The sequence below is a fragment of the Sceloporus occidentalis genome, unplaced genomic scaffold, assembly GCF_023333645.1.
Source record: "Sceloporus occidentalis isolate IW3139 unplaced genomic scaffold, rSceOcc1.0.p SCAF_10, whole genome shotgun sequence".
NCBI lineage: Eukaryota > Metazoa > Chordata > Lepidosauria > Squamata > Phrynosomatidae > Sceloporus > Sceloporus occidentalis.
Window position 1 is genome coordinate 23,004,960 of NW_028316990.1, and position 25,633 is coordinate 23,030,592.

The 25,633-nt window shown below is 45.1% G+C and overlaps 1 protein-coding gene across 2 annotated transcripts; it reads left to right on the plus strand.

Annotated features, from left to right (window-relative positions):
* The first annotated feature begins 1,119 nt into the window (after positions 1-1,119).
* On the plus strand, positions 1,120-23,395 carry LOC149306187 (hexosaminidase D-like). 2 transcript variants are annotated; one of them, XM_089540228.1, is made up of 14 exons: positions 1,121-1,237; positions 5,620-5,716; positions 6,185-6,425; positions 7,337-7,446; positions 7,826-7,913; positions 14,715-14,879; positions 15,766-15,949; positions 16,046-16,117; positions 16,992-17,199; positions 17,471-17,553; positions 18,589-18,667; positions 19,187-19,288; positions 20,944-21,033; positions 22,218-23,395. In XM_089540228.1, the coding sequence occupies exons 2-14, from the start codon at positions 5,622-5,624 to the stop codon at positions 22,399-22,401; spliced, it is 1,701 nt and encodes a 566-aa protein (XP_089396354.1). In that variant the 5' UTR covers positions 1,121-1,237; positions 5,620-5,621; the 3' UTR covers positions 22,402-23,395. The 2 variants fall into 2 exon arrangements, with proteins under 2 accessions (XP_089396355.1, XP_089396354.1); XM_089540229.1 differs by lacking the exons at positions 16,992-17,199; positions 17,471-17,553 and having other exon boundaries at positions 1,120-1,237.
* Positions 23,396-25,633: the final 2,238 nt, after the last annotated feature.

Below are 25,633 nucleotides of genomic sequence, written 5' to 3' on the forward strand. Positions count from 1 at the left end.
TTAAAACATCCCTACAAAGGAACAGGAATCAATACAATTACATATATCAGGGGCAGCAGGAGATGGGAAGGTCTGGCTGGCTTTGGTCGAATGGCTGTGACTTGGGCAATGGGCGCCTTGGCATTTCTGGTGGGTTGTTGTGGGTCAGGCACCAGCCTTCTTTAATCTTGGCTTGCCTGGTTCTCCCTCCAGCTTTCCCCGAAAGGCTTTAGTTCCCGTGGCAAAGGCTGGCATGTTCGGTTGGGTCCTTTTGCTGGCTGGGTTTATTTCTTTGTACTTCCTTGAGCTTTAATAGGGAGAAGCTTGAAGACCTGGTTTTCATTTCTGGATGGAAAAAGGTGCCCTGAGTAATCTTTTCACTGGCAGGATGGTGGGCTGGGTGCCCTGGGTTACTGTTATCTATCTGGGTATGGTTAGGGTATCCTGGATTAATTTTTGGTAGACACAGTTGGAGACTGGGCATCCTGAATTATCATCTATCTGGGTATGGCTTGGGCCCTTTGAATTTTATTTTTGGCTGGCACACTTGTGGACTGGGCACCCGGATTTATTATTAGCAGAGAAGGCATTAACTTTGGGGTTGGCTTATTTTTACATTCGGTGTTTGGTGCCCAATGTGGCCGTGCCCTTTAGGTGCCAGCTTTGGTCCAGGCGAGGCAAAAAGAATGTTTCTGCCCCGGTGCCGAAGGAAAAGCCAAGGTGCCAGTCCTGCAGAACCCAAGACCTGGATACCAGTCTTGCACAAAGCCAGGGCTGGCATAGCGACTGCAATGAAAGACAAGAGAAGAAGGCCTTTGAGCCCTTGCTTGGTGCCTCTGCAGACTACAAATCCCCGGCTTGTCTGATGATGGAGCCAGGTTTGCATTAACCCTGCCTTGCAAAATGCCAAGCCTTGAGGCCCAGGAATCTGGAGGGAGGGAGCCTGGGCCTTCCTTGAAAGCTGCCCTGTGCGCACCTGCCTCCCTCTCCTGCAGGGGGCGCCCCATCCCTGGCCCCCTCTAAGGCCAGGTTCAGGGGCTGAGCCTGGGAAGCCCAGCAGCCGCACCTTGGCCGACGCCTGGCCCCCCTCCGGCGGCTGCTGCTGCTCCTCCTCTTCCCTTTGCTGCTGCTGCTGCTGCTGCGACTGGAGGCGCCTGGCTGGGCGATGCCTTCGCTGCTGCTGCTGCTGCTTTCCCTTCTCCCTCTCCTGGGCTCACCTGGGCAGGACAGGTAAGGGCCCAGGGAGCCCTCAGCACAGGTGAGCCCCAAGAGGAGCAGGAGGAGAAGGGGCCCTGGCACTGCAGCCCAGGAGGGCAGCTGGGGGGCTCTGCCAAGCAGGTGGTGGTGGTGGTGGGGGGTCTTCTTTGGTCCCTAGGGAAGGGAAGGGAGACTTCTCGCTATGGCTGGGAGTGACTGGCACTCAGGGCCCAGGATTGGCATCCCTTGCAGGCCAGTCCTGCAGGTAACCCAGGACTGACATGCCTTGGATGGCAGTCTTGCAGAACCAGGTGGGTCAGGTGGGCGGATGGGTGGCTGGGCGGGGGTCTTCTTTGGCTCCTAAGGTAAGGGAGACCTCTTGCTGCAGCAAGGGGACGACTGGCACGCAGAGCCCAGGACTGGCATACCTTGCAGGGCAGTTGTGGGTAACCAAGGATTGCTAAGGTTTGCAGGCTGGTCCTGCAGAACCCAAGACTTGGGTGGCAGTCCTGGAAAACCCAGGATTGGCATGCCTTGGAGGCCAGGCCTGGAGAACCCACCACAGGTATGAACCCAGGACTGGCATGCCTTGAATGGCAGTCTTGCCGAGCCAAGGACTGCTAAGCTTTGGAGGCCAGTCTTGCAGAACCAGGTGGGTGGGGGTCTTCTTTGGTTTCTGGGGGAAAGGAAGGAAGGAAGGAAAGGCAAGGGAGACCTCTTGCTGCAGCAGGGAAGGACTGGCATGCAGAGTCCAGGATTGGCATGCCTTGGATTGGATTGGCATGCCTTGGGGTGCCAGTCCTGCAGAACCCAAGACCTGGATACCAGTCTTGCAAAAGCCAGGGCTGGCATAGTGTAGATGGTGGTCATGAAGAGCCCAGGACATGGATGCCTTTTGGTGCCAGTCCTGCTGCAGAGCAAGGTTTGGATGGCAATCATGCAGAGCCCAGGATTGGCATGCCTTGGGTGCCAGTCATGGATAACCCAGGACTGGCATGCCTTGAATGGCAGTCTTGGAAAGCCCAGGACTGGCATGGCTTAGGTGCCAGTCTTGTAGAACCCAGTACTTGGATTGGTCCTTTAGGGAGAGAGCTGTCTAGACTAAACCTGGGATCAGGGCCAGATGAAAACCTTTAAAGGCCCCCCTAAGCACTTAAAAGATGCCGGTGCCCCCAAATATATATATATATATATATATATATATATATATAGTGTAAAATAAAATGTAGCTTTTCAGAATGATCCAAAACCTACAATAAAATTGATTATCTGATTCTAACTTTGTTGTATTCCCAAGACGAATGCATATTATTAACCTCTGTGATTATACTACTTTTATAATTGCATATATATGTAGTTTATGCATGCATGCAATGTTTTCATTTCTTGTGGGAGCCTGTTGTTTTGGTGGAAGCTGGTTCCACTGCACCATTTGCAGTTTTGCACCAGGGTAAATCCAGCAAAGGGTGCCCTAAGCATGGGCTTACTTTCATGGTTCATCCATCCCTGCCCGGGTCTCTTGCACCCCATTTTTGGGATCTCGCCCCCAAAGACATTGCTCCATACAGAGGAGAAGAAGGGCTGCCACGTCCATTGGGATTTGGGGCCTCATCTCTTGGCCCCTCGGTCTGGTGCCCATTTTGCTTGGCATCAATTTTATTCATTAAGCCTTCATCACCATTGGAGGGGTGAAAAGCAAACCTTGGACTGCAAATATTGGCAACCAAAGAGTGTGTAAACATTGCAGGAAAATGTTTTGCAAAGATATGACAACAACCGCAGCCCTGCAAATATTGTCAACGGTGCTTTTGCAAATGTTGCAAATCACAGTCTGCAGAAAAGGCATAGACTCAGAGTGCTTTGCAAATAACGTCAGTGGGATTTGCCAAGCTGCTTTTACCAATCCTGCAAACAGCTGGGGATGTTGCGAACCGTGTTTTGCAAACCTTGCCAAAATATTTTTATTGATTTATGTGTGTATTTATTTTTTTATTTAATTGGTAAACCGACTTTCTCCCGAATGGGAACCAAAGCGGCAGCAGGCATGAGTGAAAACTATGTTTTTAAAGATAGTTAAAACGATATTCTGAAAATGATGTCAAAAATAATATGCAAAGGTTACAAGGAATGCAAATTGTTGATAACGGCGCTTTTCCTGTTTCCTGACTGTTTAATTCTGTTTTCACTTTTGACTTTTGTGGATTTTTTAACAATGTTTTCCCCCTCCATTTTTGTATCTTTATTTCTGTTTTCACTTTTGACTTTTGTGGATTTTTAACCATGCTTTTTTTTAACCGTTGTGTCCCAATCCAGGGAAAAAGGCAGGATTGAAATGAATATAATATTGTTATTAACAACATTCTGCCAATGGTGCCAGCAGCGTTTTGCAAATATTGCTAACAATATTTTTGTAAATATCATGAAGAAGGGAGTTGTCTCTCCTTGACAGGAATCCATAGCATTGAGCCACGACAGTTAAAGTGGTGTCAAACTGGATTAATTCTGCAGTGTGGATGCAAGCAAAGAGAGCAGGTGTTTTTGGGAGAGACATTATTAAACCATATGAACCAGTTAAACCAGAATGACATTGCTTTAAAGATGTTGTGTGGATGCACTCCGCAATATAACCTCCTTTATTGGATGTGAGATGAAAGCATTAGCAATACCTTTCGGCTTTGGCCTTTTCCAGATGCCCAAAATAAAAGTGACTTTAAATCCAAGTTGCTGACAGTCTTAGTTGGATGATGGTATTAATTATTACCTTCTGGGATGAGACTCTTTGGTATTAAGGTTTTAAATCTGTGGATCCAGAATATGTATGTATGTATGTATGATGCAAAGTCCTTGCAAGAGGTGACCCCTCGCTTGCAAATCATGACTTATTCTGAACACACCAAATAGAAAATTAATTTGTCTTCTGTGCCTGTCCTACTGAGGGAAAGTGTTGGTGTTATTTGGAAGCTGCTGAGTCAAAGAAATCCAGATACGTAACTCTTGTTTGCCTGGTTGACTGCTTTCATTCCCCTGCAAGCCATTAATATGCTCTTTGGTCTTCTGGGTTTGCTTCAGGAGGCCATCTCCCAAAAGCTGCATATCCAGGGGCTTCCTTTTTGCAAAGCTGGTTTTACAGATAATTGCAAATATTTGTGTAATAATTGCAAATATCTGCTCTGTAGAAATAATGCATTTTGACATCACTTTAAATGCCATGGCTCAATGCTTTGGGATTCTGAGGTTTGTAGTTCTGCAATATATTTAGGATGCATCTAGAAATAATGCAAAAATAAGGCCTTATCTGTAGTTCAGGTAGAGTCTTCCTTATCCAAAATGCTTGGGGTTGACATAAGTGTTTTGGATTTTGGAATATTTGCGTATGCATATTGAGATGTCTTGGTGACGAGGCCCAAGTCTAAACATGAAATTCATTTATGTTTCATATGCACCTTATGCACATAGCCTGAAGCTGCTTTTATAACCAACATTTTTAATAATTTTTTGCAAGACATGAACTTTGTGTACCTGGAACCATCAGAAAGCAAAAGGGTCACTCTCTCAGCCACCCATGTAGACAGTTTGCGATTTTGGAATATTTCAGATTTTGGAATTTTTGTTTATTTATAATGAGATATCTTAGAAATGGGACCCAAGTCTAAATGTGAAATTGATTTATGTTTTGTCTGCATGAAACAAAGTTTGCACACACTGAACTATCGGAAAGCAAAGGTGTTGCTCTCTCAGGCATCCATCAAAGTTTAGGAACCCTTCCTATTCTGTAGTTCCTCATCTTCTTAAGAGATGTTTGGGATTGTTGTTTTTGGAAAGCCTTCTTGCTATGGATAGATACAAATGAGTGCTCAAATTGCACCTCCCCATGGGACGGGATACAGAGAGTACCCCATGGGATTGGGTAGGGTTACTCTCTGTCCTCCCATGTTTAAAATGCGCCAGACCTACCTTACTGCATGCACTAATAGTAATTGGTTGCACGGTGCCATGGAAATGCCACGGAGACATATCCCTGGATGCCGCGTTGGCACCTTCCCTTTGCTTGCGCCTTCCTCGGAAACTGTTTGTGCCACTCCAGATATTCCAGGCTGCATTTGGGAGGTGTGAAAGTTGACACTTGTTCGCACCCGGGACTCTGGAAATGACACAGAACTGTCATTGCAAGGAGGATGCTGGCGTTCCTCATCCCATAAATAAAACTCGGGTTGTTTGATTCTGGCTTTCTTGCCACGAGACAAAAAATGCTGCAATTTCTCCTTCCTTTGAAAAGAAAATTAGCAAAGACATCTTTCTATTATCTGATCAGAGGTTTGTTTTTTTTATTGTACACCTAAAATAACAAAAATCCAGGGTTGTGCCTGGGATCAGGGTCTGGCTGGGTGTTGGGTCCGATGGCCATATCACACACCTTTTTTGTTGTTGTCCTTTTTTCGGCAGGGATGGCGCTCCATCGGAGCCAGAAGCTGAATATCCTGCGGCTGGTGGTGCTTCTCACGGTTGTCTTGGCGGGCATCAAGTTTTTCTTCCGGGACAGGTGGGTGCAATGGGGATAAGGGTGCAAAACCAAGTCGTAGTCTCACTCTATTCTGCTTCGGCCAGACCTCACCTGGAATAATCCTGCGTCCACTTCTGGGCACCAAAAAGCATGTTGCTGGCTGCCATTTTGGGCACCAGCTGTCCACTATCTATCATTTGTCCTGGAAAACCAGGAAAATCCTGGATTGAAGGATCTGAAAAATGTCCTGGCTGACTGGGACAGTTGTAGCAACAAACTACAAATCCCAGAATGTAAATTGATGACAACATATAAATAAACAGTGACGACAACAACTGAAATATGCAATAAAACTCTATTAAATGTCAAAATGTAGTGTGGGTTTTTTTTTTGAGGGGGGGAGTGATAAGCTGCCCAATCCTGCCCCAGTTTTGTGGAAGAGAATGATGGCAACCCTAACCTTGCCTGCCCTCCCTCATCCTTGTTGCCTCTTTGTTGCACTCGCAGCTTCACTCTGGACCATCACAAGGAGTCCAGTGGGAAGAGCAGCTTTTGGGGCGACCCCGGAGACCCCCAGCAATCTGCCAGGATCGGGGACCCATCCTTTGAGTTCTTGGACAGCAAGGGGGCAGCGGGCGCCCGGCAAGAGACAAGGAAGCAGCCGCTTCAGGCTCTCAGCTCAACCCCCATGCGGCTGGTTCACCTGGACCTCAAGGGGGCAGCCCCCAAAGTAGCCTACCTGGAGCAGGTGAGTTGCACCGTGATCATGGCTTAGAAATTTGGCACACGGGCCTCAGAGCAACAAAGAGAATCGTGCAACTGCCCAGTTGCTGATGGACTGCAACTCCCAGCAGCCTCTAGCCAGCCTAGGCAATGGTGAGGGATGATGGGAGGTGAAATGCAACAGCCTTTAGACAGAAAAACACATTTCTCACCCCTGATGTAAAACCTGGCGAAACCAGCTATATCACCACCAAACGCATCCCTGCTCTGAGAGCTCTGGTCAGTAAGCGGAACAACAACTTCAGCTGTAATGTTGTGTGCTTTCAAGTCGTTTCTGACTTATGGCGACCCAAAGGCAAACCTAGTTTCTTCAGAGGGGGTTTACCATTGCCATCCTCTGAAGCTGAGAGAGTGTAACTTGCCTAAGAGCACCCAGTGGGTTTGCATGGCTGTGCTGGGAATCGAACCCTGGTCTCCAGAGTCTTAGTCCAACACTCACTTCCCATGTAAAAATTAATTCTTATTATTTTGGCCTTAAAATTGCAAACTATTTATTTATATGAAGGATTTATATCCCGCCTTTTTCTGACGATAGTATTCATAAAATGCCATTAATTTTCAAAATAAGCCATTAAATTGCAAAAGGAGCGTTGCATTAAGGGGAAATAAATTTAAGTAAATGACTTGGAAGTCCACTCCCTCTCACCTGAAATGAAAGGCATGGCTGTGTGGCCCCCAAAGAGGTTAGAGATACCTGTTTTTTTTTGGGGGGGGGAGGAAGGAGAACTGCCACTCACTTGGGATTTTGGCTTCTTATGGGTGGGAAGGATAGGGGTTCCCATTGCCTTTCCTGGCTGCCTCTCCAGGGTTGGATCCATCGCCAGCAGCTCTTCTTAGGTCCTGTGGGTTTCAACTTCTGACTTTGCTTTTCTGCAGATCTTCCCACTTTTCTCCAAGCTGGGTGCCAACGGGGTCCTCATTGAGTACGAAGACATGTTTCCATTCACGGGAGAACTGGAAATCCTTAGATCGCCCTATGCTTACAGGTAAGGCAATCTCTAGCAGATACGGAAAGAAATGTGCCAGGAGGGTGGGCCTAATAGGCAGCCCCCCTGGAAAGGGAATGGGGACAAAAAGATTGGCATTCCATCCATTTTCCTCCCTTTCAGCGACCAGGCCACTTGCTCTGCTGCTATTAATGTGCATGTATGTACGCATACAAACCCAAAACTTGTACTCCAATGAGTCCACAGTCAGTCCTTGCAATAAAGGTAATCCATAGTCAAAACCTTGGTCAGTGTTGGTAATTACAAGTTGTCCAAGGCCCCAGTTCATGTTCCTCTTCCTGACTGTACTGGGAGACCCTTGTGATGGCTGATGCCAAGGCCTGAGCAAGTCCTAGGGTCTGTCCTTGTCTCCTGACAGCGAAGAAGACATCGGGAAAGTCCTGGAGTTGGCTGAGAGGAACAAACTGGAGGTGATCCCACTGGTGCAAACGTTTGGACACGTGGAGGTAAGCCTCCACCAAATCTATCCTACCATGCAATTCTTTTCACCTGCTTCTCCAACAAGGAGGAAACGGAGTGGGGACAATGGCATTTGCGGTCTCACTCTCAGGGCCTCCCCACTTGAAACCCATGATCCGACATTGGTGTGATGGGTTTCCATGGTGGGCACAGCCAACAGCACAACGGTGGCACTGGTATTTGGGTCTCTTTGTTATTGTTGTTGCGTGCCTTTGAGTCATTTCCGATTTATGGTGAACCTATCATGCCCTGATGGCTCAGTACTTAAATGCCAGTATTACAGCAACAAGGTGGTGAGTTTGAACACTGGGCTCCAAGGTTGACTCAGTATCCTTTTGTAGGTCAGTAAAATGAGTACCTAGCCTCTTGGGGGAAATTGACTTAACAGATTGTAAACTGCTTAGAGAGTGTTGAGTTCATTATGAAGTGGTATAGAAATGTAAATGCTATTGCTAAATGCTAAATGTTATGGGGTTTTCTTGGCAAGAGGAGGTTTGCCATTGTGTTCCCCTGAGGCTGAGAGAGAGTGACTGTCCAAGGTCACCCAGTGGGTTTCCATGACTGAGCAGGGATTTGAACCCTGGACTCCAGAGTTCAGCGTTCAAACCTTTGTGCCACGCTGGCTCTCCCGTCTTTTCTTTGGGTCCCTGCCACCTGGCAAATGGGCTTCGGAGTCCTTGCTGGCATCACAGCCAAACATTAGCCACTATCGAGTGAGATAGAAGGGGTTAGTTTGCATTAAGTATCTTTGCCTGAAACCTTTTGCATTCACTTTGTATTTCGAGGCTGGGAAAAGATATGAAGGCTGGGAACGGAAGAGAGGAGTGGATTTTAATCTGTTGTTAACATGTTTGCACACTTCCCGAGGATTGTAGAATTAGCTGTTCAGAGCCCCAGTTTGGCTGCTGCAAGGAGAGCCAAAGGGCTGGGATGCTTCTCTCTTGCAGACCACCTGCTGCATCACTGGCCACAGATAAAGCCAATGCCAGCGTCCAGCAGCAAAAGAACTCTTGGAGAGGTCTGGAACTAGACCCAGTTCCGGAACAGGGCAAGCGGAGCCAAAGATAACCAGTTTATTTTAGGTTAAAGCTCTTGGCTGCCAGGAACTAATCCTCAGAGACAATGCAGCCTTTTAGAAGGAGAACACAGCATGCAAAACCATGCTGAGAAACCACAAAATAAAGTTGTTGTGGGAGGGAAAGGATGAGCTTGATCATCTGAAGGAGCCCAGCCCAAGCCACATTTGAACCCCAAAAAGGCCACATTGAGTGCTGGTGCCACAACAAACTGCAAATCTCAGCATTTCGTAGCATGAAGCCGTGGCTGTTAAAGCGGTGTCGAACTGCATTAATTCTGCAGTGCAGATTAGACCTTGCTCTCTGCAAAATTGGCTTTGCATGGTTTTCAGGTCAAGAAAAAGAGATATTAGATGAGCCTGCTGGTTTACAACACAACTTGACAATTGTGTGATTCCTCTGGAGTTCTGGATTGCAGGGAAAGTTAACCAGAAGGGGAGACTTTTTTTGCAGTTATAAATGCACCTTTCCTTTTGCCTTTTCGCATATCACATCCATTTTCTGTGGCTTTTTGATCATGCAAGGGTGGTGTTATAGTAAGAGAAGCCACGGAGAAATAAATCCAGGATTTCTTTTATTAATGGAGACCTTTCCTTTTTTTTTTAGAAAAACATGATTTGCATAAAACTCTTGCTAAATGCATTAGGAAATGGGTGGGTGAGGGTGCATGGCAGCTGTTTGGAAAAGTTACTTGTTCCCACAATGGATTGTAGCACCAAAAAGTCACTTTTCTAAACTCTGAGTTTATCATGCGAGACCCCGAACAAGTTGCAAAGGGATGCAAAAGTGCTATCTTAGGGCAGATCTGTCGACCTTTGGATGGGACCGAGTTTGCATCTGGCGAATTGGCTGCCGATCAAACAAGACGACGGGACGTTTGTATGAAATTTGCCAACAGCTGCCCACATTTTTTGATTGCAAAGATACGGCCGGCCGAAAGAACAACTCGTTCATTTATTTTAAGCATTTCTTTATAATTTCTCAGCCTGCCAGGGCCTCTGAGACAGTGTATATCAGACAAAAGCATTAAAAACATCAGAGATGACGAGATTAAACACATTTAAAAATGGGTAAAAACGTTCTTTTAAAAGGTATATAAATAAATAATTAAATTTTAATTAAATTTTAAAAAGCCACATACAATTTAAACCCTTCTGGTTTTGAGGACCAAAAGCCAGGCAAATCAACACAATCTTAGCTGCGTACAGGTTGAGTCTCCCTTATTCCGAAATACTCCAATATACTCCAGAATTGTCCGTGTGGCTGGCTAAGAGAGTGACACTTTTGCTTTTTAGCTTGGTTCAGTGTGCACAAACTTTGTTTCATGCACAAGATCATTACAGATGTTATGCACAAAATTACTCTCAGGCTGTGATTATAAGATGTATAGGAAACATAAATGAATTCTGTGCTTAGGCTTGGGTCCCATTTCCAAGGTATCTCATTATGACTATCAAAATGTTGCAAAACCCAAAAATAAAATCCCAAATACTTCTGACCCCAAGCATTTTGTAAAAGGGAGGCTCAACCTGTACTGGAAACTCAAAAAGGATGGGAGGGATTTCTATAACTAAGGCTATGGAGAAAACCCTGTTTTGTGCATTTGCCAACTTTGGGGGGAATGGGATCCCTTGTACTGCGCTTGGAAACAGGGAGGCTAACCCAGTTGCCGCAAGGCAAGTACTTTGGCTGGCAAAGGTGTGGGCAGCAATGGCAACTGAGCCCAAACTGACCGCCTCCCTCTGGCTGCAAAGGCAATAAAAGGGTGGGCAGGAAAGCCTAGAACACCTTGCTTCTCTTTTATTGACCTTGTGTAAAACCGATGTCCTCGATAGATAGCAGGGTTGTCATTTTCTTCCTTTTCTTTGAGTTTATGCAACGAGTTCAACATCCCTTATCTGGATATCCGGAATACTCCATAATCTGACTCTTGCTCAAAAAGACATGCATATCTGTTTGTAAAGATTGTTGTTGTTGTTGTGTGCCTTCAAGTCGTTTCCAACTTATGGTGACCCTATCATAGGGTTTTGTTGGCAAGTGTCTTCAGAGGAGGTTTGCCCTTGCCTTTCTCTGAGACTGAGAGAGTGTGACTTGTGCAAAGTCATGCAATGGGTTTCCATGGCCAGGCGGGATTCAAATCCTGGTCTCCAGAGATATAGTCCAGCTTTCAAACCACTGCATCACAAAAACTTCAGGGGAGGGAACACAATATCCTGAATTAAGTATGCAAAAGAATCTTGTAGTACCTTTGAGACTAACTGTATACAATTCCCCGAATTTAGTACACAACAGAATCTTGTAGTACCTTTGAGACCTAGCCATGTTAGTCTGCAAAGGACCTTGTAGCACCTTTGAGACTAAAGTCTAAAAACACACTGCAGTAATAATCCAGTTTGAGACCACTTTAACTGTCCAGGCTCAATGCTGGGGAATCTGGGGGACTGTAGTTTTGTGAGACATCTAGCCTTCTCTGTCAGAGAGCTCTGATGCCACAACAAACTACAATTCCCAGAATTTCCTAGCATTGGCAGCGGCAGTACTAGGGTTAGGGAGTGCGCACCATTCAGATGGTCCCTAACCCTAGTACGTGCTCTGTACGTCAAAATGGCGTCGCCCTGTACACATGGGTGCCACCGTTTTGATGCGACAGACGCTTAGCGTCCGCACGTTGTGGCGCACTTGTGATGTCATGAATGTGCCATTTGCGCGCTCGGGCGTCGCAAGCACAACGGAGAAAGAACCCGCTTTCTGCGGGTCCTTTTTTGCCAGCAAGAAACCACGCGGTTTATCCGCTGTGGCTTCCTGCTGGCAGAAAAGGCGGCGGTGGCAGACCGCCCTTTTTGGGTGGTCTGTATCCCGCCAAAGACACATTAACGTGCAGTTTTTTGCTTTTCGGGATTTCAGCGACAGTGCATTTCCAATATCATTTTATTTGCACAGTTGAGTGTGATAATCATTTGTGCAATGAATCACCATTTTAGCTTTGTTTGCATGATGCTTTAAATGTGCTTCAATCTCTTTTTAATGCCGAAATTAGCCCCAGTGTGACAAATTCCTTTGTATGTTTTTGATAAAATTACCAGCTTGGTAGATGAAGGGAATGCTGTGGATACAGTAGATGTTGATTTCAGTAAGGCCTTTGATAAGGCTTCCCATGACATTCTTGCAAACAAGCTTGTAAAATGTGGGCTAGACAAGGCAACTGTTAACATGGATTTGTAATTGGTTGACTGACCGAAGCCAAAGGGTGCTCAACAATGGCTCCTTTTCATCCTGGAGAGAAATGACCAGAGGTGTGTCCAGTGGGGCTCTGTCCTGGGCCCAGGGCTATTTAACATCTTTATCAATGACCTGGATGACAGAATGGGGAGCATACTTATCAAATTTGCAGATGACACCAAATTAGGAGGAATAGCTAATACTCCAGAGGACAGGATCAAGATTCAAAATGACCTGAATAGACTAGAAAGCTGGGCCAAAGCTAACAAAATGAATTTCAACACAGAGAAATGTAAGGTACTGCACTTAGGGAGGAAAAATGAAATGCACAGATATAGGATTATGGGGGACACGTGGCTGAACAAGAGTAATATGTGTGAAAGGGATCTAGGAGTTCTAGTGGACCACAAGTTGAACGTGAGTCAATAGTGCGATGCGGCAGCTAACAAAGCCAATGCGATTTAAGACTGCATCAATAAAAGTATAGTGTCTAGATCAAGGGAAGTAATAGTGCCACTCTATTCTGCTTTGGTCAGGCGCCATCTGGAATATTGTGTCCAGTTCTGGGCTCCACAATTCAAAAAGGACATTGAGAAACTGGAGCCATGTGTCCAAAGGAGGGGGACTAAAATGGTGAAGGGTCTGGAAACCATGAAGCCCTATGAGAAAGGACTAAGGGATCTGAGGATGTTTAGCCTGGAGAAGAGAAGGTTAAGAGGTGATATGATAGCCCTGTTGAGGAGGGAGCAAGCTTGTTTTCTGCTGCTCCAGAGACTAGAATCCAGAGCAATGGAGGCAAGCTGCAGGAAAAGAGATTCCAGCTCAACATTAGGAGGAACATCCTGAGAGTAAGGGCTGTTTGACAGGGGAACAAACTCCCTTGGAGTATAGTGGAATCTGTTTCCTTGGACGTTTTTAAGCAGAGGCTGGATATCCATCTGTCAATGGGGATGCTTTGATTTGGATTTCCTGAATGGTAGAAGGGGGTTGGACTGGATGGCCCTTGTGTTCTCTTCCAACCCTATGATTCTATGTAGAGGTCTCATCGTCTCAGCCACCCGCTATGTCCCTGGTATTTATTTCCTGGAGGTCACTCGACAGGCCAGTGCTTGCATGGTGCATGACCTTTCTTTGGGCATGGGAAAGAGGTAGCAAATCCCACCCACGAGCAAAGAGGGTGCACCCGTGGGGCTTTTGGCATCGGAGCCGGTTGTTCCGGTTCCTGCCCCAAGGATGCTGGGCGTTGAGCAAACAATCTTTTAAGCCTCGTTCGGATTTATTTGCTAAAGAGAAACTGGATTCCCTGGCCTTGAGTGAGCAATAGGGGTGAGGCAAGTGCCAGCCTCAGAGCAATGCCCTCCAGGCCTTTGGCTTTTTTATTAGTTTAAAAGTATAAGATGCAAGAAGCTTGACCTGTTAAATTTCTGGCTGCTTTTGCAGAGTGAAGGCAGGTGGAAAGGATGGCAAGGGCCACTTGCTTATCTATCTGCAGAAGAGCAGGGAGGAAAGAATCCAACAAAAACAAAATTATTGGCTTATTTTAAACTTTTTATTGTGCTCAACAGCCACAAAATGACTCCCTAAGATGAAGGGCTTTTCTCCAATCGAATACACTGCGATCCAGGCACATGCAATTCGGAGGAATCTGAGCTTTTGGTTTATTTATTTTTGGAGGGGTACTCCATAAACACTGGAAAAGGATTTGCAGATTTTACGGGAGCATCTGCAGTTATCTGTGAGGATAGGCAATATCAAATGTGTGGCTGTTTGTCCATTTTGCATGGATTCGCATAGCTGCACATTTTCAGCAGAGGGAGGGCAGATAGATACAAATTTGCACAAGAAAGCGAAGTTAATTCAGTGTTGATGCAAATGTGGAAGAATTTGTAGCAATGTGGGTAATATACTTAACAAGCAGTTGCAGAGGAGCAGGCAAATAAATTTTCTTTCTAAAATGTGGACTAGTAACTTTAGGCAACCTTGCATGCAAGGATGGAAAAGTTGAGCTGTGGTAGCCCCTTTGTGTGAGGTCTATGATGGCAGATCTGCTAGGGATTTTAGTCTGAACTTTTAAAAAGGAGCCGTCCAACGCACCAGAGCTATTTGGGGGGGGGGGGGGATAGAAATCAATAGCATTTAGCAATAGCATTTACATTATCTTTGAACTGTGTAAGTGGTTTACAATCTGTAAGCCAATTGCCCCCAAGAAGCTGGGTACTCATTTTACCAACCAACGAAAGGATGGGAGGCTGAGTCAACCTTGGAGCCCAGCAGAGATCGAACTCACAACCTTGTGACTGCAGTATTGGGACTTAACCACTACGTCCCCAGGACTCCTTGGCTAGCTCCTTTAAAGTTGAGACCAAAACCCAGGAGCAGACACACACAAGAAGTCATCAGCCTCTTATTGTTTTGCCTCTTACCCACGCTGGGTTGTAGAGTCCCCCATTTCTCCATCCCTGGCTCACCTCTCCTACCTCTCCTTCTCCGCAGTTCATCCTGAAGCACGACAAATACCGGCATTTGCGGGAGGTGGAACGCTTCCCCAACAGCTTCAACCCCCACGTCCCGGAGACCCTGGCCGTCGTGAAGGCAGTCCTCACCCAGGTCCTCAACAAGCACCGGAGATCTCACTGGGTGCACATCGGGGCGGACGAGGTATGGGACGGAGGGGCCCCACAACAGCAACGGGCACCACGTCTACAAACATATGGGGCACAATCAGTGGCCTTTCAATGTGTCACGATACTATAGTTGCCCTGGCTGGGGGTGATGGGGAGCTGTAGTGCAACATGTGTGGAATTGCGGTTGCAGGTCTCTGCCTATTTTGTTCTGGTCTGTGAGACAATGGGGTATTTCCTCCTCACGTCAAAACCCACACTGCTTCTATGTGCAATTTGGGACTTGTGTTGCACAAAGTTTTGCACATGGTTGCACAGAAACAGCATTTTCTGCACAGGGAATAATATATACGTATTTTATAATTAAGTACAGCAAATAATATTTCTGCATAATGATACAGAGGGCTCTTGGTATCCACTGGGGTATGGCCCTATGGATACCAAAATCTGTGGATGCTCAAGTCCCATTAAATACAACGGCAGAACAAAATGGTGTCCCATATATAAAATGGCAGAATCAAGGCTTGCTTTTTGGAATTTATATATATTTTTTAATTATTTTCAAGCTGCAGATGGTTGAATCCATGGATAAAAAAAAGGCAGTGGATATGGAGGGCCAAATGGATTACCTTCTGCACAGAAAAAATAAATGCTGTTTTCTATGTAAAACGACTGTGTTAATTTGGCATACAATGAGTCCTGAATTGTGGTTCTACGCCCCAGACTTTCATCAGACCAGGACTCTTCTCAGCGTTTTTCAACACTCAAAAAACTTGTGTGTGTGTGTGTGTGTTTTATACCATTTTGCAAATATTTTTGAATAGTCTTCCCATCCCTCATGTGCTCATGCATACACAAGTTTGCATTCCTGTGTGCTTTTGCTGAAGGATTTCCTCCGGCATCTGCCTTGCTTTCCTCCGCAGGTCTTCCACTTAGGAGAAGGGATGGATTCCAAGAACTGGATGAGCCGCAACGCTGGAGACCTGGGCAAGATGTACCTGAGCCACATCCGAGAGGTGGTCAGCTTTGTTGCCGGTCAGCCGGGAGGGTTCCAGGCCCTTCTCTGGGATGACATGCTGCGGAAGGTCAGCGAGGCCGCCATCCAAGGTGAGTTGCAAGAGAATCATCTGCATCTTCTATTTATTATTTGTATTTGTGTTTATTTATTACATCTTCTCACTTGAGAATGCCATTTCATTTCAGACTCTGGTATCGCCAAACAAGCCTCCCCCATGTTGTGGTTCTACGCCCCAGATTTTGACACACAACAAATAGGTTTGGGGTTATTGTTGTTATTTTAATTCTTCTGTTTTGGTTTCTTTCCAGAATGTGCATGTTGTGATTATTTTAATTTATAAGCCACCTTGACTCCCATTTTGGGGGTTGTAGGGGGAAGGTGAGGTATAAATAAAATTAATGATGATAATGGTCATTATGGTGACGATGATGATATACTGCCATCTGCTGAAATGTTTTTCAGGATGGCTCAGAAAGAAAATAAAATGCTGCTCAAAAAGCAAAGCATGCAACACCAAATGCCATCCTTGTGCCCTTGCAAAAGCAAAATGCACCATCCTGCCAGGGCCTCTTCTGAATCTCATACGATACCAGGCCTTTCATGGGGATGATGGGCCTTTCCACACTATGCAACTATAACACTTCCATTGCTCTTTAACTATAGTTGCATCCTGTGAAATCTTGGGATTTGCAACTTCAAGAAGTATTTTAGCCAGAGAGTTCTAGTGCCTTTCTAATCTCCAAATCCCAGGATCCCATAGGATGCAGGCATGGCATTTAAAGTGGAATTAAAATGCTATAATGGTGTAGTATTTGTATTGTAGCTCCCTTCTCTGTATTGACTGTTTTGTTTTATTTTGCATTATGTCTGCTTGAGTGTTTTGTGACTGTATTTTAATATTGCATTTTAATATTTTACATTGGAATAATTATAAATGTTTCGTTGTTATAAATGTTTTGTTGTAAGTGTTTTTAAAGCGCCATGTACATGGATGGTGCTATATAAATAAATGGTAACGGTAATGATAATGGTGATAATAATGTAAAAGCCTCCTAAAACTCAGTCCCCTGCAAGTGGGCAAGGCTGCCATGTTTGGTCACCTCCATCTTCTCCAATCTCGCCTCCTTTTAGGAAAATACATTGCCAAGTATGCCGAGTGCGGCTTCAAAACCATCTGGTTCGCCAGCTCCTTCAAGGGCACCACCGGCCCGGCCCAGGCTTGGCCACCCTTGAATGGCCACCTCCAGAACCACCTGAGGTGGCTTAAGGTCATCCAGTCCATGGCCACCACTGCCCCCTCCGTCCGGTTCCAGGGTATCGCCATCACTGGGTGGCAAAGGCAAGTTCAAGGGGCATTTTCACAGGGCAGCAGGGTAACAGTGAAAAGGGTCTTGTATCACTATCTCCATGGTGCAGATGTGCTCAGAGGTGATTGTGTGAACTTCACAGAGGGACAAAAGTGAAGGGCCACCTTTTCAGGGAAGGAAGATGGGTCTGGATGGGTTTCCAGATGGGCCTGTCCTTCCAAATCCCAAAAGCAAATGCCGATTTCTTCCATTCCCTTATCCTTCCTCCTTCCCTTTCCCCCCATTCTCTCTTTCGCTCTGCAGATATGATCACTACTCAGCGCTGTGTGAGCTCCTTCCCGTGGGGATCCCATCCTTGGCTGTGTGTCTGCAGACCTTGGTGAATGGTGAGGGGACCCGGCTGGGCGATGGGTGGGGAGGACACCAGGAAAAGGGGGGCAGGGAATGGGGAATGGAAAAGCGTGGGGCTGGAGAGTACGGTTTGCAGATGCCTGATTCTGGAGATTACCGCACAAAGTGCAAGGGATGGAACTGAGGTGGAATTGCAACCTGGGATTCCTCTCCTTTTCACATCATCACTCTTCCATTGCTGATTCATTGTTATACCCTTATAATCGTGCTATTTTGCATTGACAAAGAGATACCTTTCAATGTGAAATTGCAGAGGTTACTGTATGACAAGCAAGCGATGGAATTGAAGTAGAATTGCAGCCTGGGATTCCTCTCCTTTTTGCATCGTGTCATCATTCATCCATTGCTAATCTGTTGTTAGGCCATTATGTGTTGCGCAATTTCACATTGACAGGTATCTCTTCTTAACGTGAAATTGTGTGATAATAGTGTAACAACGGATCAGCGTTGTCAAATTGCTGAACGTGCTTTTAAGTCTGTTTAAATTATTCTTAAAATGGTTTTTAATTGTGTGGGGTTCTTTCTTTTGGCACATCCTCCATGCTTCCCCTGATTGTTGTGTGTGTAGCTCGATATAAAATATTTTGAACAATAATAAACAAACAAATAAATAAATAAATCTATGCTATCCTCTTGGCCCACGTAAGTCACAGGAGATTGGTGACTTGTTTTATGCTGGGGTTTGGTTCCAGGATCCCTCATGGATAATAAAATTTGTGGATGCTCAAGTCCCATTAAATACAATGGCACAGCAAAATGGTGTCCCTTATATAAAATGGAAAATCTAGGTTTGCTATTTGGAATTTATACTATTTTTGGAATATTTTCAAGCTGTGGATGCTTGAATTTGTAGATAAAAAGATCCGTGGATAAGGAAGGCTGACTGTATATATATATATATTTGCAAAATGGCTGTTCAGAAACCACTGGCCCAGTCTGTAAAAATCGATTGCTGGGCAAATTTACACTGACCAACCCATCATCCCCTTTGTCCCCTTCTCTTTCCATAGGGGGATTCACCGACGCAACCAAGAAGAAGGTTTTGGCCATTCTCGGCTTCCAGAACATGAACCTGGAGACAGGCACATGGTGCGTTCGTATGTGTTTTTCCCAAATGGAGATCTGCTGGTCAACCTGGCTCGACAGTGCAGTTTTGGGGTGCCCTTTTTGTACTTCATTAGGAGATGTGCATCTATGGAGGGGGACAACGGCTACTTTTTGCCCCAAATCTCCCTCCTGCATGCTCTGCCAGTGCATTTGATGCAACCAGAAGTGTTGTCGTATAACCTCTGCTTTGATTTTTGGCTATTTTGGGTGGGGTTTAATGTTTTGGGGTATGTCAAGGGGTTTATGATGGCAAAACCCTCTGTGTTTTGCAACAGTTTTGACCCATTTTGAGGAATTTGGGGTTGTGGTTGTTGTTGTGTACCTTCAAGTTGTTTTTCCAACAAAACAATCTGCTATACAAAGCATTCCAAAACAAGACAGTCTTCAGAGCAGGTCTGGGGAAAAAAGAGGAATTTTGGCCATCTCTAATGGGTTGGGGAAGGATGTACCCTTCTTGTCAGCCTTGCTAACTCTGTTTTTGTGCCTCCTTCTCTTATTTAGTGAGGGCAATGGGGCCTTTCCTGGCTCAGATATCTACCGAATGGTTGAGCAAGTCAACGGCCAGCTGCGGGACTCAGTGGTCAAAGTCCTGGAAGAGGAGAGGTCAGTGCCATGAGGAGAAACCCTTTTGCCCTGGGGTCATTTGTACGGGTCAAAACAGAACCAGGGGGTCCATCTCTTACCCTAAATTAGGTCCTCACCCGCTCTTGAGGAAGCAAATCCCTGGCTGCTGCAAATGTTGTTGTTAACGGCCCTTGAGTTGGAAATAATCCAGGTTGATGCCACTTGAACTGCCATGGTTCAATGCTATGAAATTCTGGGAATTATAGTTGGTTGTGGCACTAGAGCTCTCTGACAGAGAATGCTAAATATCTCACAAATCTACAGTTCCCAGAATTCCATAGCATTGAGCCATGGCAGTGAAAGTGGAGTCAAATTGCATTAATTCTGCAATGTAGATCCAGACCCAGTCCTCTTCTCCTGGAGAAGAGGAGACAAATCAGAAAGACTGGACTATGGCTGTATTCGTGTGTGTGTGTGTGTGTGTGTGTGTGTATTCCTCCCTCTTATTATTATTATTAAGCTTTATTTATATAGTGCTGTAAATTTACACAGCGCTGTACATACTATCGCTGCGACCCTACCTGGGCCAAAGGGACCTTGAAACTGTGGTACATGCTCTGGTAACCTCTTGCTTAGATTTCTGTTATGCGCTCTACATGGGGCTACCCTTGTACCAAACCCGGAAGCTTCAGTTAGTACAAAACATGGCAGCCAGATTGGTCACTGGTGCATCCAGGTTTGACCATATAACACCTATTCTGAAAAATCTTCACTGGCTTCCGAGCACAATACAAGGTGTTGGTTATTACCTATAAAGCCCTACGTGGCTTGGGCCTGAGTTACTTGAGACCGCATCTCCCCATATAATCCGCCCTGCACACTCAGAACATCCGGGAAGAATCTGTTGGAAACTCCATCTTCCAAATATGTTTCCACATCCCAGATGGCCTTTTCAGTGGCGGCCCCGCGGATCTGGAATAGTCTTCCCGAGGAGCTCCGTCTCACGACCCCCCTAGAAACATTTAAAAAGAGGCTTAAAACCTTCCTCTTTTGTCAAGCCTTCCCCCCCGAGGAATGAAGTTGAGTGTTCTTGATGCCATCGATTCTCTTCCTTACCCTGTGAATGATTGTGTTCTGTATAATTGTATTACTGGATTTTATCTATTTTTATGTGTAATAGTTTTAATAGTTTGTAAACTGTTTTGATCTATGGAAAAACAATATACAAATAAAATTTATTATTATTATTATTATTATTATTATTATTATTAAAACAGATAAAATAAACCTGCCTACAAAATAATTAAATATAATACATATTAGTCCATGTTAACATTCAATAAAATAAGGCAGACAACAAATTAAAATAACATTATATAACAATCACGTAAAGCCTGGGAACGCTTCCCTGAACAGTATAGTCTTTAATTCACTTTTGAAGCTCTTCAATATATATATGGAACAAAATCGGTCCTTTCAATGAACTCCCAGCTCCCATTTGGGTTTTTTAAAACAGGCATTTTTAGTTTAGAGGCTTCCCAGTTCCTGATGCAATTGGGGGAGTTTGGGCTGCAACGGAGAGGAAATCTCCTCTTTTGACCCGATAATCCAATCTTTGCTTTTTTCTCTCCTCCGTTTGATGAGCTCGGTGTGTGTACCTTGTGTGTTGTGTCTTTCTCTTCCTGACCTGGCAGCACCATCAAGGGCTGGTTCAGCCCATACCACCGGAAGCACCAGTTTGGAAACCCCCGTAACTTGGAGAGCTTCGGGAGCAAAGTACTGAAGTAAGTCTGTCTTTTGCTACTAAAGGTTGTGAGGGGTAAAGTTTTCCCTCCCTCCTTGCAAAAAACCCAGTCTGCAATAATGAGAAAGATACAGCTTTGGACAGGGATTGTCTTGCAATCCATGCTCTTGCCTAAGGGTGTCATTCTTGGCTAATTTTGTTCTCACAGGGAGACAATGAGTACTTTCAGCAATTTTCTTCCTGAGGCAAGAGAATATTTGAAAGCTGGGCCGCTGTCCAAGACTATTCACCGCTCAGGATTTATCCCGCGCAAAATTTGCATGTGGTAATTTTGCAGAGAAAAGAGCCCTTTCTGTGCAGAAAACAACAGTCTGCCCTCCGTATCCATGGTTGTTTTTATCCATGGATTCAGCAACCCACGGTTTGAAAATGGTCAGAAAATATATGAATTGCAAAAAGCCAACCTTGGTTTTTCCGTTTAACATAAGGATTGCCATTTTATTACTTATCTCTTCCGCAAAGCATACCCTCCCGATTTGTAGAATTTGGTTCATAATGGATGAAGTTTTTATCCAATGCCCGACTGTTGTGATATATGTTTTTAAAAATTTTGATGGTAATTTTGGAATTGTATGGCTTGTTTGATATATTGTACTATGACTTGGATCATAGAGTTTTAACCACTTTGATTGGAAGGAAAGGCAGTATATAAATAAAAGTTTTGTTTATTATTATTTATTTATTTTACTACACCACTGTATATAATGGGACTTGAACATCCACAGACCAAATCCCAGCGGATACTAAAGACCCACTGTAAAATGCTGATTCCTGCACAGAAAATGCTGTCGTTGGGGGGGGATAAATTTGGCCTGTGGTATTTTTGCATGCAGAATAGCATTTTCTGTACAGGAATGAGTGTTTTGGTTTGCAGGGAAACTAGGATTTCTGTGCAGGAGTGGCATTTTCTGCACAGAAAAGGCTGAGTTCTTTGCAAAATTGCCACCATGCAAATTTTGTGTGGGATCAGTCCCGAACTGCAAATAGTCTTGGAAAACTCCCAATGACTTCCCAGCTATGCATTGCTGGGACGAAAATGTTGGGGATAAGGAGGGCTGTACCCTACATGCCCAAATGGTAGGAGCACCCATGGATCTGGGGCATGCATGCCAAGCATCTGATCTTTGGGCTCTGAACTGAATCTCTCTCTTTCCCCCGTTTCAGAGTCCATGAGGACTGGGAGAGCCTCATCCAAACCCTGCGCTCGCACATGGAAGCCATCTACTTTCCCGACACGGTGGAGGAATGGATGGAGGAGAACGTCAACCCGCACATGGATCGGTTGCGGGAGTTTGTCCGGGACTTCAAGGAAACCATCCGGCTCAATGCCCGGCCCAAGACTCTCTAGAGGGGCCACCTCTTGTCACAAGATGGTGGTCCAGAGACAGGTGCCATGACTCCCTCCTTTGTTGTTATTCCTTGAACCTTTGGGGAGGTTTGTGGACCAGACGTAGGGTGCTCAAAGCCCACTCACCCCGACCCTATTCACGACAGAGGTTGGTGGGGCATAATTTGTTTTTGGGCATTGCCACAATGGATCTGTTAATACTTTTCCCAGTTTCTGCTGGTTGTCCCTCTGCTGGGAATTCAAGCACCATGAACCAGGACTGGCACAGGGCTTAATTCTCCCCCATTTTGAGGTTGGGGATCTGTGGGGCCACCTCACCTGTTCTTTTGGGAATTATTGGAGAAATTCTAGGACTGGAGGTGAACCAGGGGATGGTGGCCATGGGGGCGGGAGAACTACGCAATGCACCTTCCTCTTCCTTCTTTTCAAACACACTTTACCTGTTTCCATGAGCAGCATCGGATTCTTCTCTGTGTCTGTTTGTGGTCACCGTTTCCCACAATGATGACCCTTTGGGAAGGTGCTAAACCTGGACATAAAAGGGGGTCAACCATGCTCTCTACACGCCCAAATGTCTAGGCAAATAACTCTTCCATTACACACATTGAACATTGAAGCCCCCAGCTTGCTCACCTCCAGTTTCACCCGGTCTTTTTACTTTGGTGCCCAGTGTCCATTCTCCCCAAAAATGAAGGCTCTTAAAGTCCATGTGAAGAAAGAGGACACACTCTCCATCATTGTGGATTCTATGCCACTGGTGTGAGGTGGTGATTGACAGCTGTCACTCCTCCTGTCTTGATCAGATTTCCATTTGTTGGCTGATGTCTTTTTGTTGGACATAACCTCTTAATGTTACGTTGCTGTTTGGGACCTTTTTGCGGGGTGGGAGGATCTTGGGTTGCTGTTGTTCCTGTTTGCACAGAACAGATTGCTTCTGTGATGTGGAAGATGATGATGATAATAATAATAATAATAAAGGTATTTTTTTTATAAAGCAATGGCTTGCATTATGCCGCGGTTGGTGCCAAGTAGTTGTGGCGCTTGGCCTGTGTTTGGTGGGGACCCCAAGACTAGTGTTGCTTTGACACCTGTCTTTGTAGGCTCTGGTCCTTATTCTGGAAATGTTTGAGTGTTGGACTAAGACATTGAGAGACCAGGATTTGAATCCCTGCTCAGCCCTGAAAATGCCCTGGAGGACCCTGGACACATCACACTCTCTCAGCCTCAAAGGAAGGTAGAAATCTTGCCAATAAGATCCCATGATAGGTTTGCCTTAGGGTCACCATAAACCAGAAACTACTTGAAGGCACACAACAACAATGTATTTAGCTTCATTTAACATCTGGTTCTCTTCTTCTATGGAACTTAAGGCAGCTTACAAAAAGTTTAAAACAAATTTGAGCTAAAAACCCTGACAGTAAGACAGCCAAAACAACAGTTAAACTAGCTATCCTATTAAACAGCATCAGAAGACAGAAATGGTTTGCTTCCTTTTATTTAACTGCTTGTTTTCTCCGCTCATAAAACATATCTGTATTTTCCCAGTTCTACCTTACATCAATAAAAAATGAGGAGCGGAGAATAGAACAAAATGGCCATAAAAACACAGGATAGGGTAGGTCTCTAATTTCAGTTTTGAAAGTCCAGAATGGCAAAGAAAGAAAGGAGGCTGTGGAATAAGACGAGAAGGATGAAATAGTCCATAAAATAAAACACTCAGATCCATAGCTGAATAAAAGCAATCCAGGTGCCACAAAATCATATGCAAGATAGCTGAGCTTGACAAAGTTCCTTTTGGTTGGACTGCAGCTCCCAGCATCCCTCAGCCAAAAAAGAGAGAAGCAATGAAGATCGGGCTAAAAAAATAAATTATTGCTCAGGTTGGAGTGCCATGCTTTAAATAAGATGCTTCCCAACTTTGGCACTTTGCATGGGTGCGCTGGACTACAAACTCCACCATCCCCAATCCAGCAACTGGAAGATTTATAGGAGGGAGAACTTCAAAAAACTCCCCAGAGGTCAGTTTTGAAAGTGGCAACAACAAAACCCGCCACTTGGGGGCAACATTGTCTATGCTGTTTTTTTTCCTTTGTGCCAATGCAATAGTTTCTAATCTTAGCACTTGATATAATTAGTGACAACTGGTGGTTTCCATAAATATTATTATTTTTATTCTGTCTAAATTTTTAGGCGGTCTTAAAGATGCTGGACCTATTTTTTTTGTAAGTGGCCGCCACTAGATAAAACAGATATAAAAATGTCCCCTCTCCAAAAGTGGATCCATTTTGCTTTGGGAAATGTCTCTTTGGGAAAGGAAAGGCCTGGCTCCATCAGGGAGGCATAGTAATGCTAAGATTTGGGATGGGGAGTGATGGAGACTCGGCCTCCCTGGCCTTCTCTGCTGGGAAAGGGGAATCCGCTTGTCTTTCATCCTTCCCCACTGAGCCTTGCTTTCCTGCAGCGTGGGAAATGTTCGTGCAGCTGCCTCTGACCAGGGAGAGGAATCTGGGTCACTCCGCGGCTTTTAAGTCCTGAGAGAGAAGCCGTGTTCCTCGCAGGGCATCAGGAACAGCAGCAGCAGCAAGGGGGGCCTTAGGAAGACGTTCCCATGGCTGCAGGAATGGATGGATGGATGGATGCAGCCACCACTGCTAGAGATAGAGAAAGCCATAGAGGAGGCACCATCTTGGCCAAACAGAGGCCACTGAGCCCTCGGTGAGGCTTATTGCAAAGCATCCCCTTTGCCTTGCATTGCTGCACCACTTGGGAAATGGGTTTGAAGGCTAAGGCTGCTGTGTCCGCACTACAGAAATAATCCAGGTTGGTGCTGCTTTAACTGCTATGGCTCAGTGTTATGGATTTATGGGAACCATCTGTTGTTGTGGCATCAGAGCCTCTCTGACGGAGACGGCTAAATATTTCGCAAAACTACGCATCCCAATATTCCATGAGCCATAACAGTTAAAGTGGTGTCAATCTGCATTACTGTATTTCTGCAGTGCCTGAATCATCACTATTTCCTCCTCTTCCTCTGTGTTCTTTTTTTGAATCACAAGGAATAATGTCATTGAAAGGTTAATAATAATAATAAGTAGTAGTAGTAGTGATAGTAGTAGTATTATCGGCCTCTTCCCATGGATCAGCTCTAATAGAGTCAGTCCTCCATATCCACTTTTTTATCCACAGATTCAATCAACAGCTTGAAAATATTTTTTAGAAAATGAATTCCAAA